General features: G+C 37.2%; 1 protein-coding gene across 28 annotated transcripts in view; it reads left to right on the forward strand.

Moving 5' to 3' along the window:
- Positions 1-19,205, forward strand: part of SLMAP (sarcolemma associated protein) — a 194,358-nt gene that overhangs the window by 117,864 nt on the left and 57,289 nt on the right. For 18 of the 28 annotated variants that reach the window (XR_012380909.1, XM_025885105.2, XM_025885109.2 and 15 more), the window contains 4 exons: positions 3,812-3,892; positions 4,197-4,256; positions 17,037-17,159; positions 18,204-18,278. Coding sequence is in view for 27 of the 28 variants with exons in the window: in XM_025885105.2 (XP_025740890.1) it covers positions 3,812-3,892; positions 4,197-4,256; positions 17,037-17,159; positions 18,204-18,278 (339 nt within the window). In the remaining variant the exon portion in view is untranslated. The remainder of the gene's footprint in view (positions 1-3,811; positions 3,893-4,196; positions 4,257-17,036; positions 17,160-18,203; positions 18,279-19,205) is intronic. The other 10 variants (XM_073901419.1, XM_073901417.1, XM_073901420.1 and 7 more) reach the window with 1 other exon arrangement.

Consider the following 19,205-nt stretch of genomic DNA (forward strand, 5'->3'; position numbering starts at 1 on the left):
GAAACCTGGCTATAAAATGTGTTAAAAGCTTTAAAGAGCATGCATTTTGATCCAGCAATTCCACTTCTGGGTTTTTATATTAAGAAACAAATTGGACAAATATGCAAGGGATTTCCTTCAGTGTTTTAAAAGCAAAAAGAGGAAAACATAAATGTTGAGTAATGAGGGCATTTATTAAATAAATAATAACAAGTAAGTCCATGCAAGTGACTAAAATACATCCTTTAAGAATGATAATACAGATCCAAGTTTTATATACCCAGAGATTTTTCTGTCAGCAGTCAGCATTTTACAAGCATTTCTCAAAGTTAGCATGCAGAGTACACTAATCCTTGTAACAAACTAGATGGCTGAGATAAGTTACATTTTAAATGCTTTGTATCTGGCTATAAAGTATTTCTTTTGGATTTGGCTAAGTTTTATTTTTTATTTATTTATTTTTAATATTTATTTATTTGAGAGAGAGAATGAGATAGAGCATGAGAGGGGGGAGGGTCAGAGGGAGAAGCAGACTCCCTGCCCAGCAGGGAGCCCGATGCCGGACTCGATCCTGGGACTCCAGGATCATGACCTGAGCCGAAGGCAGTTGTTCAACCAACTGAGCCACTCAGGCACCCTAAGTTGTTTTATTTTTAAGAGCCTTTCATGGATGATGTTTTTGATAGAATTTCTTTTCTGTATTGAAAATAACAGTTGCTAGAGATAGCCAATTACCAGGTATTATAAGTCTTAGTATTTCAGATATTTCACCTAATGCAAAATGTAATCATAGGTTGCATGTGCTTTCTGTTTAAACCCTCACTCAACTAGTGTATGTTTGCTGAAGCCTTAGGGTAGAAGTAGAAAGAATACTAATAGGTAAAACAGATGGTTTCAAATCCAGGTTCCACAACTAACTAGCTAGCTATATGCCCTCAGGCAACTTACTCTTTAAACTTCAGTTTCCTCATTTATAAAATGGAATTGATAATATTTAACTGTGGGAATTCATGGGAATTTAATGAAATGTTGCTTATAAAGCAAGAAGTGTTATTCTGGTATTTGACAAATGTTAATTCTCATTTCCCTTCTTGCTTTCTTTCCAACTAATGGTTCCATTGGTGTAGGAAGTGGTCTGTGGCCAGTATGTTTGTTTTGCCCATCCATCATTATGTGTTCTCAGAGATACAGTGAAAATACTCACGTTGTTGTAGACTTTCCAGTTTGGGAACAGTTTTGGTATTGATGTTGGTAGCTATTCTTCTGTTTCTTTCTATATATTATTGGTATGTATCTTAATGATTAAGTACTGCATAGAAAATCAACCAGTAAGGATTTTTTAATACTAGAAAGCTGGGTGCCACTTCATAGCTAAAGAACAGATGTTTTGAAAAGGAAGAGATACTCTACCTCTCATTTGTTGTGTCCTGTGTTTCATTCTTGAATAGATTTGGTTTGCCTCCATATAACAGTTATAATTTCAGGACATAACAATGATAGGCCATGATTTGACTTGTCTTCTTACTCAAAATAGATTCTTGCCTTCAAACATACTCTTTTTGGAGCACCTACTATGTACTATGTACTGTACACTGTTCTCTGCAATGAGGATATAGCAGTTAACAAAACAGACAAAAATCCCTGCCCTCATGGTACTTATATTCTAGTAAGATCTTAATGGAAGATTTGGTCCCACCTTTAATTTTACCTTTCTGGCTAATACTCTAAATATAAAATAAAAGTTCCTCCTAAGCCAGAAGAATCCTTTTGAAAACATATTCTTCTTGGTTTACCTCAATATCTTGATCGTAAAATTGCCAAGAATATTAAAATCAGAAGAGAGTCATTTTTTTATTCTCTGAGAATGGTTCCTTTTCCATCTATGTATAGATTAGATGTATTAGCCTGGCTTGTTTGAGATTGTAACTTTGTGATTAAAACTAGAACATTCAGAAATGTCTGATTATAGCACACTGAATGCACCAGAGGTCACAGATTGGATTCCCATGGGTCTCCATTGTCAGTGACTTCACTTCTAATCTAAGCTCTGTGTCTCTCAGCAGTTGGCCTTTGACTAGAAATGGCAGTGAAAAAAGAAGCAAAAGGCTTCTTGTAATCTATCACCTACTTCAAATTCTAGGGATATTCTTAATGGAATAGCCATAAGAAGTTATATTTTAACATTGTATTAAATATATTTTAATATTAATGGTTTTAGATATGTTTCTGATTACTTTCAAAATGGAAAATATCTCTTGATTTAGTTGGTTATAAAACAATATATATTAACAGTTTTCAAAAATGTATGACAATATGAAGTTAGTAAATATCTGCCATGTCCCTACCTCCAGAAATGACAATGGGTATCTCTGTTGTGGATCCTTCCAGACTTGAGTAAATATGCACAGCTGAAGATTCATAGCTAAATATATAGCTATTTTCAATCTAAATGGGATCATATTATACATACTGTTCTTTAACAACCTTTATTTTTACTTAATAGTAAGGAATATATCTCGAGTATTTTCCATTCCATAATGAACAATGCTGCAGTGAACATCCTTATATATATTATATGTAGTCTGTTTTTCCTTTGGAAAAGTACTAGAAGGGGATATGCATATTTAAATTTTTGATGTGTGTTACACAAACAACAGCAATAAATTCTAAAAAATAATCATATACTCAATGAATTTATAATCTAAAGAAATAAGATACATAAATACACATAGAATGATATAAAATAGAACATGATTAATTACAAAATCATAGGATACAGAGAAGATACAATAAAAAGGAGCAGCATGCTGGAGAAATGAAGACTCCCTTAGAGGTGAGGGGCTTAAGCTGTATCTCACAGATTGAATAGGCCAAGTAGAGAGAATGGTCATTGAGTTTAGTGAAATATCAACTCAAGCAAAGAATTGGAGATCATAGTGAGCCAGCATGTCTCAGCCCTGTAAAGAGGCTAGCCTGACTGAAATGGAGCTCATGTGTGAATTAATTCAGGGACTAAATTATAGCTAAATCCTGGGATATAAAGTTTGGCTGAGCCTTGTAGAGAATGGGGAGGTGCTGTAGGATTTTGGTCAGAGAAATGACCATCTCTGTAAACGCTATTCTAATGCATGCCATAATACACACAGGTGTGCAATTATAGATAAGGATCAACAGCCTGTCAGTCATCTTTAATAAATTGTTGGGCTAATAGTTAGGATATTTGAGAGCAACTTGTTGAAAATGTGGCCTAGGATGTCTTCATCGGCTAGGCAGCGCACCACTTGCAAATAATCCCAAAACTTTTTTTAAGTCTTTCTCAATGTGGTTCAGGTACAGTTATATTTTTTTAAGATAAAAAAGGTTGTGATTTTCTTGTTTTAAATGTCATTTTTATAACAGTTGTCATTTTAGAGTTTTATATAAATATAAATATTACTAAGTATAACTATTGCTAAGGCAACCTAGCTAGTGTTTTTATATAAGAGAGCCATTTCCTTGCATCATCTTCATATAGTGTCCACATTGTCTTTGGATTTTGCTATATTTGTTGCAGTTCTCTGAATACTTTAGCAAAGCTTGCTTCATTTTTGTTTCTGGTTGGCCAGTGGACAGCCTTGACAAAAGCCCCAGCCCTCTGCACAGCAGACATGATCCACATTATAATTTAATATGAGCCACGTATAATAACCAACATTCCATTTTGGACTAGAGTGATGACCTCAGTTAATTTTAAAAGTATTTTGCATATCACTAGATTTAGAGCACTCAAAGCCTAAAGCAGTTTTATTGATATAGTTGTAATGAGATTCTACTTTCATTTTTTTCTTGGTAGAAAACCAGGCAAGAGCAAAAGAATCTGATTTGTCAGATACTCTGAGTCCAAGCAAGGAAAAGAGTAGTGACGACACTACAGGTGAGTTGTAACCTAATGTTTGCAAGTCTTACAGATGTTATTGTTACTGGCCGAGCAGTTTAGGTATGCAGATTAATGTGGGTGGAGATTTCTAAGTTTGTGTTTGGGGGGGGGTTGGCTAGCGAGGTGGGGGAAGCAGTCTCCATTTTCAAAGTTAACTCCCTTGAATCTTGGATGTATTGTTAAAATTACTTTCAACTATCCAGGTACGATAGCTATATAAGTTTTAGTTGTTTATTTTGATAGTGATAGCTTGAGGATGGAGCTAACTACTGTTTGTAATTATCTTTTTTGCCCCCTGCAGACGCCCAAATGGATGAGCAAGACCTAAATGAACCTCTTGCTAAAGTGTCCCTATTAAAAGGTACTTTAACAAGTTTTTATGACATTTTAAGCCAAGACATCAGATTCACCCTTTGCCACATGTATAATGTGAAGTTTTAAATTTAGTTAAGAGATTAAGACAGGTTCTCTAAAGTAGCAGGAATTAAAATTTAAAATGTTGGTGTTGGTGCCAGTGCTTCAAACAAAAATATTTAAATTGTAAAATAATTTGGATCAGTCAAGGTTATAGAAGAGCAAATTGGTAAGTGGTAGAACATGAAATGCAGCTGTGATTTTTTTGTGTTTACCTTGAAATCTCTGATAGAAGCGCATTACCACTTTTAACATAAATTAGAAAAAAGTGAAAATACTAATATTCTTGAAAGAACTGCCTGTTTATTCTGTTGTAATATGGTAGCAGTCATAAATTTCCTCATTTTCTAGTCCTCCTCATCCTTCAGTAAATATCCCCAGGTTCTTAGGACACTCTTCTAGAAATAGGTAGGGCTAAGATAAGCAGTGCATGTAATAAACTTTTACTTATATCACTTCTAAATGAGAACTACATTTATTACTTGATATTTACTTGTTGAGACTGAAATGGGTAGTAAATAAATCAGCATTTATAGAAGTGTTTTCAAAATAAAGTGCATTGGATGGCTTATTGATAAATTTGTGATTGTCAGCATTTATTCTCTTTTATGTTGCCTTTTGTACACAAGGTAAGTTGACGTAGAAGTTCAGCCCAGTGGTTAAACATGTTGTTAGCAGTGGAGTAACACCAGGCAACTGTCTGGAATCAGCAAAAACAGCCTATGGAAGTTTCTCTATGTAGAGATGCCTATGCTTCTGGCTGGGCTTTTAAGGAATCTCTTAGTCCAGACCCCGGGTTTTGGATTATATAGGGAAGGAAGCCTTAGTTTCACCCTGCATGACCCTGCTGCCGGCCTACTTGTCAATGATGGGAACTGGGGGAGAATCCCAGATTCTCTTAGAGGTTCTTAGTCTGGGCATCTTGGCCTTCTCTTCTCCCCATGGAAACTGAAGCTCACATGGCTCTTTGAGCCACCTTTGACTGAATTCCATTACTAAGGGAAGCGCTGAGCATTACTGGCCCAGGCAGCACAATTGTCACCCTGTCTTTAAGTATGATCATGGTTTCCAGCACTCTTCTAGCACTCTTTTTTTTTTTAAGATTTTATTTATTTGAGAGAGAGAATGAGATAGAGAGAGACAGCATGAGAGGGGGAAGGGTCAGAGGGAGAAGCAGACTCCCTGCTGAGCAGGGAGTCCGATGCGGGACTCCATCCCGGGACTCCAGGATCATGACCTGAGCCGAAGGCAGTTGCTTAACCAACTGACCCACCCAGGCGCCCACTTTTCTAGCACTCTTACTGATCTGCACTCTTCCCAGGTGACTTTTGGTGCTGATGAGGCATGCTTTTTTTCTAGTATTTTAATAATAAGTCTAAGTTAATGTTTGCATAGTCCAGAAATCTCATCTTGGAGCATTTCTGATTCTTTTCAGAAATGCAATACTGTTACTGTTTAAAATGTTACTGATGCTGAAAAACTGTCAGAACCCCTGGGCCTTTGTGGGAACATAGAGAAACAAGAGGGGAGGTGAATGAGTAATGAGCACCTGTCATTCAAAGGTAGCTGTTTTTATGGTCTTTTTTACTGTAGAAATCTCCCAGAAATCTTTCCAGCAGCCAGGTTCAAATTGATTTATAAGTAACATTTATGCTTGTGTTAATTATATTCAACTGTTATTAGTGCTCTTGTGATTTTATGTCAGTTTTTTTTATTTTATTTTTATCCCATTGCCTACCACAATGCCAAATGTTCAGTAAAACTCAGTTATTTGTGGAATGAATTAATAATAGACCTCTTACATCAAAGTTATAAAACCATAAGAGCATTAGGAAAGTAACACACTCTAACCAAGAAGCTAAAAGTCAAAGACCTCTGGGTTCTATCCTGGCTCTGCCATTTATTTATAATTTGCCCTTGGGCAAATTGCTTAACCCCTCTATGCTTCAGTTTTTTTTTTTTTCCATTTGTCATATTGGGGCTTATTGTGAGGATTAAATGAAATAAAGCATGTAGATCACTCACTACACATAACATGTTAAACATCATAATGAACACCCTGTTAATAATAATGATGTTGGTGATGATAAAAGCAGACCTATCTGTTAAAGAGTAGCTTTTCATTAATTAAATAAAATCGTGGAGTTTAAAAAATATATTTCCTACTATATCTTTTAGGGAAAAGCAGTTGTTGGTGGTGGATCTTTTCCGATTAATAATGTATTTGTTTGTTTACTCTGCCAGATACCAGGGAAAACTTTTTAATCCTTAAGTCCCACAGGAAGGCTAAATTGTATCTATAAAAGTGCCCATGCTATGGGCTGAGGAGTCAGACTCAAGGAAAAGGGAATGAGAGGGGGAGTTGTGGGAGGAAAGACTAGAAAATATGGCGTGCCTGTGGAAGGAGAGTGGATGGACAGATGCTGCTAGTGATTGCTTGGGTGCCATTGGTGAAGATGGGTCAGAGTTTTCCTAAGCGTACTTAAAGTTAAGGTGACAAAAACAAAAATGGAACCCCAAAACCTTCCTTACATTTCTATATGATTGCAACTTTTGTTAGTGAAGTAGTATCTTTACCACCACTCCTTAAAAGATTTTGCAGCTTGGGGCGCCTGGGTGGCTCAGTCGTTAAGCGTCTGCCTTCAGCTCAGGTCATGATCCCAGGGTCCTGGGATCGAGCCCTGCATCGGGCTCCCTGCTCAGCAGGAAGCCTGCTTCTCCCACTCCCGTTCCCCCTGCTTGTGTTCCCTCTCTCTCTGATAAATAAAATCTTAAAAAAAAAAAAAAGATTTTGCAGCTTGATTTTAAGAACAGGCTGTTAAGTCAGTCAGTGATTAGATATAAAGAAAAATCACCCATTAGAAAGAGGCATATTTTAGGGCGCCTGGGTGGCTCAGTCGTTATACGTCTACCTCCGGCTTAGGTCATGATCTTAGGGTCCTGGGATCGAGCCCCACTTCGGACTCCCTGCTCAGCAGCAAGTCTGCTTCTTCTCTTCCCCCTCTGTAATCTCTTCTCGCTCTCACTCTCTCTCAAATAAATAAATAAAATCTTAAAAAAAAAAGGCATATTTTAGAAGAGTCTCCAAGAAACAGTCACCATAGCCTTAAATGGTTGTTTTTCTAGTGTTTTTCTTTTCTTTTCTTTTTTAAAGATTTTATTTGAGAGACAGAGCATGAGCAGGGGGGAGGAGGCCAAGGGAGAGGGAGAAGCAGACTCCCCACTGAGGGGAGCCTGAGGTGGGGCTCCATCCCAGGACCCCAGGATCATGACCTGAGTCGAAGGCAGACACTTAACCAACTGAGCCACTCAGGCGCCCTGTTTTTCTTTTGTAAGAATTGTATAAATTCTTTTTTTAAAAAAAGATTTTTATTTATTTATTTAACAGAGAGAGAGAGAGAGAGAGAGAGCACAAGTAGGCAGAGCAGCAGACAGAGGGAGAGGGAGAAGCAGGCTCCCCGCTGAGCAGGGAGCCCGATGCAGGGCTCGATCCCAGGACCCTGGGATCATGACCTGAGCCGAAGGCAGCCGCTTAACCAACTGAGCCACCCAGGCGCCCGAATTGTATAAATTCTTAAAAATAATATATTCACTGGCACTTATTAGAAACACTTGGGTTGTGGTTGATTGTGTGTGGTTATGCATTGTAATCTCTATAATTAGGTTCAGTAGGCTGATAGAACTTTTCTCTTAAATGAAGAATATCAGTTATTTGCCACGGTGTTAACCTTGAGAGTTGAAGAAAGTAGCCCCTTTATTTTCCTCATTTAAACCCTGTGCCTGACTTCTTGAACCACTGTTTTTAAATTTTATTTTCCCTTTTAAAAAACAGCCAATCTTTATTTAGAATTACAGTGTGCTACTTTTCATGTTAGTCATCTAGGATTAGAAAAAGAATCTGAAATAGATTAAATATTCACCATGAGATATAAATAAAATGATGATAGCAATAGTATCTTTTTCCTGAAATATTAGTTATGTTCAATTTATGCTATTTTTGAAGGAGAAACAAAGATGTGGCTTGAACCACGGGTTTTTATATGCTTAATCATTTCCCCAAAAAAGGTAAAAAAGAAACCTGGAGTTCAGTCCAAGTAGTACCTAATTTTGCTCTATTTAAGGAACTGTGCCAGGGACTCCAATGGTTTCAAACTCGGATAAGACTCTCCTTGGGGTTTGAGGAGTTTCTGGTCAGATTAGTGATAGGAGAGGTATAGATAGTAAGCTTCTTTGTGGTTGTTGCCATGAGGAGTTCAAGAAAGGAGAAAGAATGTCCAGTTTTTATGTTTTTTTGTTTATCTTGGAAGACGGGCAGGAAAGGCAAATTTGAGCCTCATGAAAGGAGTATCATTTGAGATGACCCAGAAAGTGTGTCATACCACATACGGCCTATTTAATGGCAAACAATCCTGAATCTGGTTGAGAATCTAGATCCAGCTGCCAACTTGCAGGATGTGTAAAGAACTAGAGACATATTCTAAACGAAAGTGGTGGGGATACAACAGCAAAATCCAGAAAGTGGAGAATTTTGTAGGGCACACAAAAGTAAATTGCGAGGTTTGTGAGAAAAAAGGAAGGAGGATGGGGAAACCTATCAATTAGAAGAGATTTAAAAGATGTGTCAACTAAATGCAATGTGTGAACCTTGTTTGGAACTTCATTCACACAATCCAACTCTAAAAGAGTTTGAGACAGTGGGAAAATTTTAATACTGACTAGACACTTGATATTAAGGAATTGCTCATGATTTGCAATGTGAAAATACATAGCATTACAGTTATTTATTTATTTTTTGTTTTTCTTATCTTTTAGAGATGACCTAGATATATAGATAGATTTTTTAAGTGGGTAGGATTATAAGAAGATCGAGCTACATTCTTAGAAAAAGGAAATATTAAAAACCACAAGCTTAGTTAATATGGGTTGGGTTTGACAAGTATAATTAAAGTCTGTTCACATAATCATTTGAGTGTTTTGTAGGTTGGGGTGACTCTTTTGGCAGAATTCTGTAGCTTCTGAGTGCAGAAATGATATGGTCAGACCTGTATTTTGGGGTGATTTGTTGGATGAACTGGAATGAGCAGAGGCTGGAAGTAAGGCAACCAATTAGGAGGCTTAGGTAATCATTGAGAGTCTGACCTAGGATGATTGCTGTGGAAATTTAAACAAAAGAACAAAATCCAATTTGGGTCCCTGTTTTTCTGTTCTTTATCATCTTTCCTTTGGTAATCTTATCTCAAATCCATAGGCCTAAGGAACTGAATATCAGAGATAAATGGAAATTAGATATAATTCCAGCATTTGACGTGGAGTTACTGAAAGGATGGTAGTGTTACTAACAAATAGCATCTGTCAGGGAGGAAATATACAAGAACACAAGTGTGATGGCGCACAGACTGTGGGACAAATGTGATGAAAGATAAGACTTGGTCAGACAGAAGGCAGTAACATGTTTGGGAATTCTGTGCATAAGGGTGACCATGATAGCAGGGGGAATTTATGGAGGAAGAAAAGGACAATGGGGTGGTGAGAGGAGCCAACAAAAGAACCAGTTGTCAAGAACCTCGCTGGTCAGAAGGAATGGCAAGGGGGTGAGAATCGACAGTTAAAGGCTGCTGCCAAAGTTAAATTCATAGTTAGGGTGCCACCTGGAACTATCTCACATGACTACATATACCTATGATGGAAAAATGGTCGTCCTCTTCTGTGATGGTTATTCTCATCAACCAAGCCTGCAATTACCAGACCTTCCAAAGGGAGGAGTGGTTGTAGTAGCCTGCCTCAGACAGATCACTTCTTTTTTTAAAAAAATAATAAATTAAATTCATTTAGCCAACATATAGTTCATCATTCATTTCAGATGTAGAGTTCAGTAATTTATCAGTTGCATATATAACACCCAGTGCTAATCACATTGCATGCCCTCAGACAGATCACTTCTGTTAGTTGATGAGGTAACATACATGGCTACAATCAACCTTCAGCAAACATGCAGGTGCAAAATAAAACAGGAAGAAGTGCTTTGATTTGGCCCTTTTCCAAATGGTTCAGAGTATCTCAACCATGTTTAGAGCAAAGGTCAGAATTTAAGTTAAACCTTTAGTTACTTTTCTGAAGAAGTAATGACACGAAATTCAATTTAGGATATCTTGTAGGGGGGCACCTGGTGGCTCAGTCGTTAAGCGTCTGCCTTCGGCTCAGGTCATGGTCCCGGGGTTCTGGGATCGGGCTCCCTGCTTAGCAGGAGGCCTGCTTCTCCCTCTCCCACTCCCTCTGCTTGTGTCCCCTCTCTCACTGTGTCTCTCTGTCAAATAAATAAATAAAATCTTTATTTAAAAAAAAGGATATCTTGTAGGTATTCTGTGTGCCAGGGCTGGTTCATTTAGTGGGCTCTTGTATGACATGGATCTCTTCACAGAATTTAGCCTTATTCTGGGGCGCCTAGGTGGCTCAGTCATTAAGCATCTGCCTTCAGCTCAGGTCATGGTCCCAGCGTCGTGGGATCGAGCCCCGCATTGGGGTCCCTGCTCAGCAGAGAACCTGCTTCTCCCTCTCCTTCTGCCTGTCTCTCTGCCTATTGTGCTCTATCTCTCTGTCAAATAAATAAATAAAATATTTTTTAAAAAAAGAGTTTAGCCTTATTCTGAGAAAAGCTGGCCTGTGGCCGAGACTGTATACACCAGGCAGTTGTAAGGATACATCATTTATGTTAAGGATAAAACAGATTCTGTTAATCTTAACAGCTCATCCTGGTTCCTAAAAACCATTTATTTCTGTGTGACTTGCACATCTAAATAAAGTGGATTTGGCTCAGAAAGGCTTTTACTTACCTTCATCTAAACACTTTCCACCAGTACTCATCACAACACTTTTCCCAAGATTTTGAAGTAGATTGATACAGAGAGTCCCTTCCCATGACAAAAGTGAGCACCATGAGAGTAGACCCAAGCCATAGTAAAGTAATGCATTTTCCCACATAGCCATATGAAATACAATGTGCCAACCTTAACACAAAAATATTTGCTCATCGGTCTTGGATAAAAAATTAGCACTTGGTTTTCTGAAAAGAGGATCTGCACACTAACTACTTGATTAGTTTGAATAATAATTTTGTGTATTAAATATAATTTATAAAGATTTTTGGCCAGTATCTTCATTTCTATGATCAAACACTATGTAGAGTTTGTGTGTGTCCATTATTTGATTTATGGCATCTTATTTGCTCTAATTAAAATGCTGATTCTTTTTCTTATGTGGTACAAAGAACTAATTTGCAAATAGTAAATCCCTACGTTAGCACAATTTATTAATGCCTAGATTATATTTTGTTTCCTGAAACATAATTACTTATCATAAAATCTGTTCCATTGTTTTTAGTTTAAAAAGCAAGTATTAGTTTTGCTTCATAACATGACTGATCAAGGGAATTGTTCTGCTGAAGAACTGTCTGCTTTCATAGACCTTAAAGGTGGATTATATATGATTCTTCATTTATAAAAGGATCCCCTTCCTCAAAATGAAGTAGTTCTCTAGTTATTATATTAATTCATTTATGATTATTATGGGTTTTTTTAAATCTACACATTTTAGATGCAAATCTTTGGTTATCTTGTTTATTAATCAGATAGTTAAGTGCTCACTGTATGTCTAGCATTATATTAGATGGAGTATAGTATGTCCCATGTAGTATGGAACATAAGTGTGAAACATAGATGCTTTTAACATATGTTACTAAAAAGAAATCAATGATAGGAATTCTCTTATTTCTGGAGAAGAAGTAAGAGTTGGTTGTTAGGAACGCATGCTAATTAAAGCTAATTTCTATCATATAACTAAGAAGTTACTACGATTTATAGGAAAGACAGTTGGGCTAGAGTGAGAATTATAGTCCTGTCTCTACCACTTTCCAGATGTGTAAGCCATTTCAGATCTCTGAACCTTTGTTTCTTCATTTGTCAAATGAAAGGAGTAAGTCTTCCAAAATTTTGTGTATCTATATGGGTTCATGCTCCTTTTAAAAATAAAGCTAAATGCTGTTGAACAATTAGAGAACTTACAAAGAGCTTACTGGTTTGCTTGGGTTTGACTGTCAAGCTCTAGAAATCAGGCAAGAGACCAATGTGTGCTGCTGGGAGTTAGATGCAGTCAGGGGGTTAGATGCAGAGACTTCAGCCTGGGCTTTAAAGGATGGGCAGGCTTGGAGGAGTAAAGGAGATGGCCTGAGCAAAGATACGTGAGGGAAGTAGTCTGGTGACTACTACAGAGCTGCTGAGAAGACTAATAGGAATTGAGTGTATTAGTGAGTGAAATAATAGTGAAAATAAGTAATGACTGGATTATGGAGAACCTTAAAAAGTCAGACAAAGATGTCTGCACCTGTTATAAGAGGGAGTCAAGATAGGTTCTTTATTATTTTTTTAATTCAATTAGCCAATATATAGTACATCATTAGTTTCAGATGTAGTGTTCAGTAATTCATCAGTTGCATGTAACACCCAGTGCTCATTTAGATCAGTTCTTGATCTAAGTTAAGAGAATTGCTTTAGTATTCCTATATAGGATAGAATGCAGAAGGGCAGGCTAGGTTAAGGGCAAGAATTTAGACAGAAATGATTGGGGCTTGTTCTAAGATTGTGACATTGGGATTAGTAATTTCAAGAGACCTCTTTTAGTTATGAAAAATTTCAAACACAAGAAAATTTGAAGAGTACCAAAAACACTCATATATGCCTACCACCTAGATTCAACAATTGTTAGTATTTTGCCATATTTTCTTTATTTATATGTATATGTATGTAGAAATTTTTCTTTTAACTTTTTATTTTGATACAATTTCAGACTTAAAGTTGCAAGAATAGAACAAAGAATCCCATATACTCTTCATCTAGATTCTCCAAATGTTAACCTTTCACTCCATTTGCTGTTACTATTTTACAGAATTTGATTTATCCATTTCCCTCTCCCTCCTCCATGTACCTTCCTCTCTCTCCCTGAGCCATTGAGAGTAAATTGCAAACCTGATAGCCTTTACTCCTGAATACTTAAGTGTATATTTTCTGTTTCTCTTCAATAGCCACCATAAAACTCTCAGGGTTAGGAAAGTAACAGTAATGTATTACATTTATCACATCCACAGACCTCATTCCCATCTTGTCAGTTGTCTCAATAATGTCTTCTATAAAAGAAAAATAATGTCATTATAAAAGAAAATCTTCAGTCATACAGTGTATTCACTTGTCACGTGTCTTTGGTCTCCTTTAATCTGGAACTGTTTCTCAGTTCTTTGTTTATCATGATGGTATTGACATTTTTGAAGAGCACAGTTATTTTGTAAAATGTCCCTCAGTAATAATATTTTTTTATAGATTTTATTTATTTATTTGAGAGAGAGAATGAGAGACAGAGAGAGCATGAGAGGGGAGAGGGTCAGAGGGAGAAGCAGACTCCCTGCTGAGCAGGGAGCCCGATGTGGGACTCGATCCCAGGACTCGAGGATCATGACCTGAGCCGAAGGCAGTCGCTTAACCAACTGAGCCACCCAGGCGCCCCGTCCCTCAGTAATAATATTGGACATCATATCAGGAGGCAACTGGTGTTGAATTGTTCTGTCACTGGTAATGTTAACTCTGTATAAATATCCTGTTACTTCTCAAATTTTATCTAGTGTTAGCATCTATTGAGGATTCTTGCTTGAATCAGTTATTACTATAATAGTTGCCAAATAGTGATTTCCTAATTCTATCATTCCTTCTACATTTGTTAGCTGGCCTTGTACCATTAGGAAGGTTTTCTTGTGCCCTCCCTCCCTCATTCCCTTCCTTCTTTCTTTCCTTCCTTATCTGTATCATTGTGAATTCATGGATTTATGTGTTATTCAGTGGATTATAACCTTTCACTATCATTATTTATTTTGATGCCCACATTCTCCCACATTTGGCCAGTGGGAGCCCCTTGTATCTTTTCAACATGAACCATTCTTTTAGCCCTTTGTTACTTTCTGACACAAAAGGTGTTCTACACTCATTTTGTGCTTTCCCACCCTTAGTTAGCACTGCAATCAACAATTTCTCCAAAGAGCTCTAGTTCTTTTTTAGTGGAGAATAGTATTTAGAAACCAAGATCTGAGTATTTGGTATGCTTATTACTTCTAGGCCCACTCAGTAGACATTTAAGAAATAGATGTATCAGGCGCCTGGGTGGCTCAGATGGTTGGGCGTCTACCTTCGGCTCAGGTCATGATCCTGGAGTCCTGGGTTCGAGTCCCGCATCGGGATCCCTGCTCCTTGGGAGCCTGCTTCTCTCTCTGCCTTTCTCTCTCTCTGCCTCTCTCTCTGTCTCTCATGAATAGATAAATAAAAATCTTTAAAAAAAAAAAAAAGAAATAGATGTATCATATACTTATGCCCATACATATATGTGTATCTATATACAGAGTCTCACATACCTATATTTATTTCTACATCTGCATTTGTCTATACATTCAGATCTATTAGGGTTCATACTCTAATCCTACCCTACACCACAGGATTAATTCTGTCTTCCCTATTTCCATATAGTTAATTCTGTTCTCCAACAGTAAGAAACCTCTCTCTTTATCTACAATATATTTATTTATTTGATCACTTTTAGAATACACAAAAAGCAGTTTCAGAGCTACTAACCAGTGCTTCTGTGGAAAAGAAGTCTACATATAGATTTTTTTTTTCTTGGTTATCAGATTATTAGCCTGGAACAGTAGTTCTTAACATGGAGCAGTTTTACCCTCAAAGGGGCATTTGGCAATATATGGAAACATTTTGGTTGTTACAACTCAGAGGGAGTGCTGCTGGCATCTAGTAGGTAGGGACCAGGGAAATTTCTAAACATGCTGTAATCCACAGGACAGCCCCCAGAACAAAGAATTATTCAGCCCCAAATGTCAAAAGTGCCAAGGTTAAAAAAACACAAACATACTACTAAGAAATGATCTATTGAAGGATGTTATGTATGTTTTGGTTTTTTTTGCTAAACCACTTGAAAATAAGATGTAGGCATCATGACACTTACTTCCTAAATACTCCTGATAATAAGGACATTGTCCTACATAATGACAAATCCAGAGGTGGGCAGCTAGGACTTTTGCAGACTTCAAAGTGTGGTGTTGGAAGAGAGGTTATATAGTTGCTGTGACAGTTCTCCTGCCACTGGAAAATCTCTCTCTCTCTTTACATGCCTCCCCCCTTACCAAGAGACCATTTGAAGGAAGAATTGATAAGTTGACTAGAATAAATGAAACCAGGGGCGCCTGGGTGGCTCAGATGGTTAAGTGTCTGCCTTTGGCTCAGGTCATGATCCCAGGGTCCTGGGATCAAGCCCCGCATTGGGCTCCCTGCTCAGCAAGGAGCCTGCTTCTCCCTCTCCCTCTCCCTCTGCCTCTCTCCCTGCTCATGCTTTCTCTTCTCTCTCTCTCTATCTCTGTGTCTCAAATGAATAAATAAAATCCTTTAAAAAAATTTAAAAAAATAAAATAAATGAAACCAGAGTCAAATTTACTTTTTCCTGCAGGAAAAAGTTGGATATAGTCTGAGTATGGAAATATGTGTATGTAACATTTAAGACCTGCTGTGATCAAATTGTGAAATTTTATTCTTAGCTCTTTCTTTTAAAGATTTTATCTTTTTTTAAGATTTTATTTATTTGAGAGAGAGAAAGGGAAAGAGAGCATGAGCGGGGGGAGGGGGAGAGGGAGAGAATCTCAAGCAGACTCCTCACTGAGCCTGGAGCCCGCGACAGGCTCGGTCTCACAACCCTGAGATCATGACCTGAGCCAAAATGAGGAGTTGGACGCTTAACTGATTGTGCCAGTCAGGCACCCTTAAAGATTTTATTTTTAAGTAATCTCTACACCCAACATGGGGTTTGAATTTACAACCCCAAGATCAAGAGTCACGTGCTCTACCAAATGAACCAGGCGCTATTTGTAAACCAAAGTAATAGTCAAATAGCATGCACTAGAAGAATATGACCTAACTGATGATATATTTATTTCAGGCAGTGTTCAACAGCAGAAGATTTTAATACAGTGAAAGATGAGGAGAATTACAAGAGAGGAAAGAAAGACATTAGGGGAGAGGGCATATTTGAGATGTAATGTTGGATCTAATTTATTTTGATAAAACCATTTAGGTCACATTATTTAATAATTCAGCAAATATTTGTTATGTGTTTAGTGTTGGAGAAATACTGATGACAAGTTAGCATGGTGGAGATTTCAGCCTGGTTTTTATTTTGTTCTCCACAACGGGGAAATAATGCTAAAATACTTTTTCCTGAAGAAAAGTTTGTTTCTGTTTTTCCATTTCCAGTTAAGTTCCAAGTGAATTTTTTCTAACTTGTTATCAAGCAGTTTCAAAACTGTTGAAGAAGAATGCCATATGCCCATTTTACTGAATGTCAAGACTTACATAAGCTCTACATGAGTGAAATGTATAATTAGTATTTATTAATATATATTTAATAATACCATTGCCGTGAATTACTAATATATATTTAGCTGTACTTGTGTTCTTTCTCCAGGGTAAAATGACTAAAATGCTTAATATAATTTGCTTCTAAATTTTATTTCACTCAGTTTTGCTGTGTTCTTTAACTATGCATGTCTAAACATGAAAGAGATGGCTTATATTTGGTTGTAGAGATTATAGTGTGATACTAACTCTTGCTTTTAAAATAAACGTATTTTTGTCAGATGACTTGCAGGGTGCACAGTCAGAAATTGAGGCAAAACAAGAAATTCAGCATCTTCGCAAGGAATTGATTGAAGCCCAGGAACTAGCTAGAGCAAGTAAACAAAAATGCTTTGAACTTCAAGGTGAGATCAAGATTACATTGATTCTTTAGGGGATGCGGAAACAATGTGACATAACTGAGTCCAGAGGCACAGTATCTTGTTCTAGATCCACAACTTTATTAGCTATATGATCTTGGGACATTCACTTACCCTCTCTGAACATATGTTTCAGACAGTATAGTGGGGAGAGTTACAGTTGCTCTACTTCCTTCACCTTGTTGATGTGAGTGAAGATCAAGAAGGACCTGTACAAGTGAAAGATCTTAACAGTTAATTACATATTAAGTACAACAAAAGGAAAAAACAATGTATTTCAATTTCTAAGTTTTAGTTACACCTAATGTTGCTCCTCAGTATAAGATGAGGGAAATTTATATGCCCTCTGATTTTATAGTGTATTCTTCAGTAAATGGAAACAACCAGGTAAGGTAAAGGTATAGAATCTTGCAGTTTCCCAACCACTTTCTTTTCTAGTAATTTACTTATCCATAGTGTCATAGGCTAGTGGAGTTGGTGATATTTATTCTCTAGAGCTTACATTTCCATATCATTCACAGTAACTACCTAGTTGCAGTCACTTGGTACCGTACAGTCTTAGAACAAGGAGAAAGTAAATGGCCTATGGAGTCCTCATGTTCTCTAAGATGGACGACCTTCCTGATCAGGAGGAAGATTCACATCCCCAGGAGGAACTGGGAACTTTCTGTTAGTTAGTATTCACTTGGCTATAAACATGAGGGTTTTAAGTCTGTTTTTAAAATTTAAGCTCAAAATGCTGATTAACAACTATCAAGAATGCGCCTCATATAAAGAATAACACATATAATCTTGGTGATATAAGGTCTAGAAAACTCTGCTACTTGATTGAATAGATTTATTACTTACTACTGTTTTGTGCTCCTAAAATCTTTAAACTATTTAACTGCTAATACTGATAATACTTATTGCTTAGCTTTTGTTTCTTTCAATAAGCTTTAGGTGAAAATTTCTTAGAAATTTCCAGCTGCTCAATTCTGAATACTTCCATTAACTCACAAAATTAGTTGTACTGTGTTTTATTTTTAGCTCTTTTGGAAGAAGAAAGAAAAGCCTATCGAAATCAAGTTGAGGAATCCAGTAAACAAATACAGGTTCTTCAAGGTATGGAACACCCCAGGACTATTTGGGATTATTATTGTTTGTAGTGATTCAAAAGGAATGGAAAGTAAGAGTGTAGAGAGTTCCCATTTTTCATGTCTTTGGTTTGTCCCTAGAATCTGAGACAATAACTAGGCTCTTGGTGAGCTTTTTGTTTTGTTTTGTTTTGTTTTGTTTTAAACACAATTCCCTAGTACTCTAATAGTGGACACTCGGAGTGGGAAGAGCATGGGTTTGGTAAGACTGTCACTTTCTGGGTTATATAGTGAGTTGCTACAGAGGGGCCTTTGGACAGGATATCAGTTTGAGCTACTCTGTGCATCAGCACTTCTAGCTTGGTGACATTATTTCTAATGCTCATAACATACTGCATTGAGGGGCACCTGGGTGGCGCAGTCAGCTACACGTCTGACTCTTTGTTTCAGCTCAGGTCCTGATCCCAGGGTCATGAGTTCAAGCCCAATGTTGGGCTCTGCGCTTGATGCAGTCAGCTTGAGATTCTTTCTCCCTCCTCTGCCCCTCCCACTCATGCTCTCTCAAAGTAAATGAATAAAGCTTTAAACAAACAAACAAAAAACATTCTTGCATTGCAACAAAAATTATATATCACATGGAATAGAATAATGATCCCTGCAGTGCCTTCACTGGTAGAGGCTGCTCTTCATACCCACCATTTTGTTATCTTTGTGTGAGCTATCACAGGTTCATTGCAGAAAAGACCAGAAAGATCCTTGCCTGCCAAGGGTTTACTTCAAATCATAGTTCTGGTACTGTTAGGCTCGAATTGTGAGAACCCTAGGGGAGATCTTTCTTTCCCATGCTACTGTAAAATTCCTAAAGCAAAATTAATTTGTCTTCATTGTCAAAGAAGGAACTAATGTTATTTTTAAATTTTAGTTTGAGATGTAGGGTAAGAAGAAATTAAATAGA

Source organism: Callorhinus ursinus, unplaced genomic scaffold (genome assembly GCF_003265705.2).
Source record: "Callorhinus ursinus isolate GAN/ISIS: 27379988/994484 unplaced genomic scaffold, GSC_fseal_2.0 scaffold15, whole genome shotgun sequence".
Classification (NCBI taxonomy): Eukaryota; Metazoa; Chordata; class Mammalia; order Carnivora; family Otariidae; genus Callorhinus; species Callorhinus ursinus.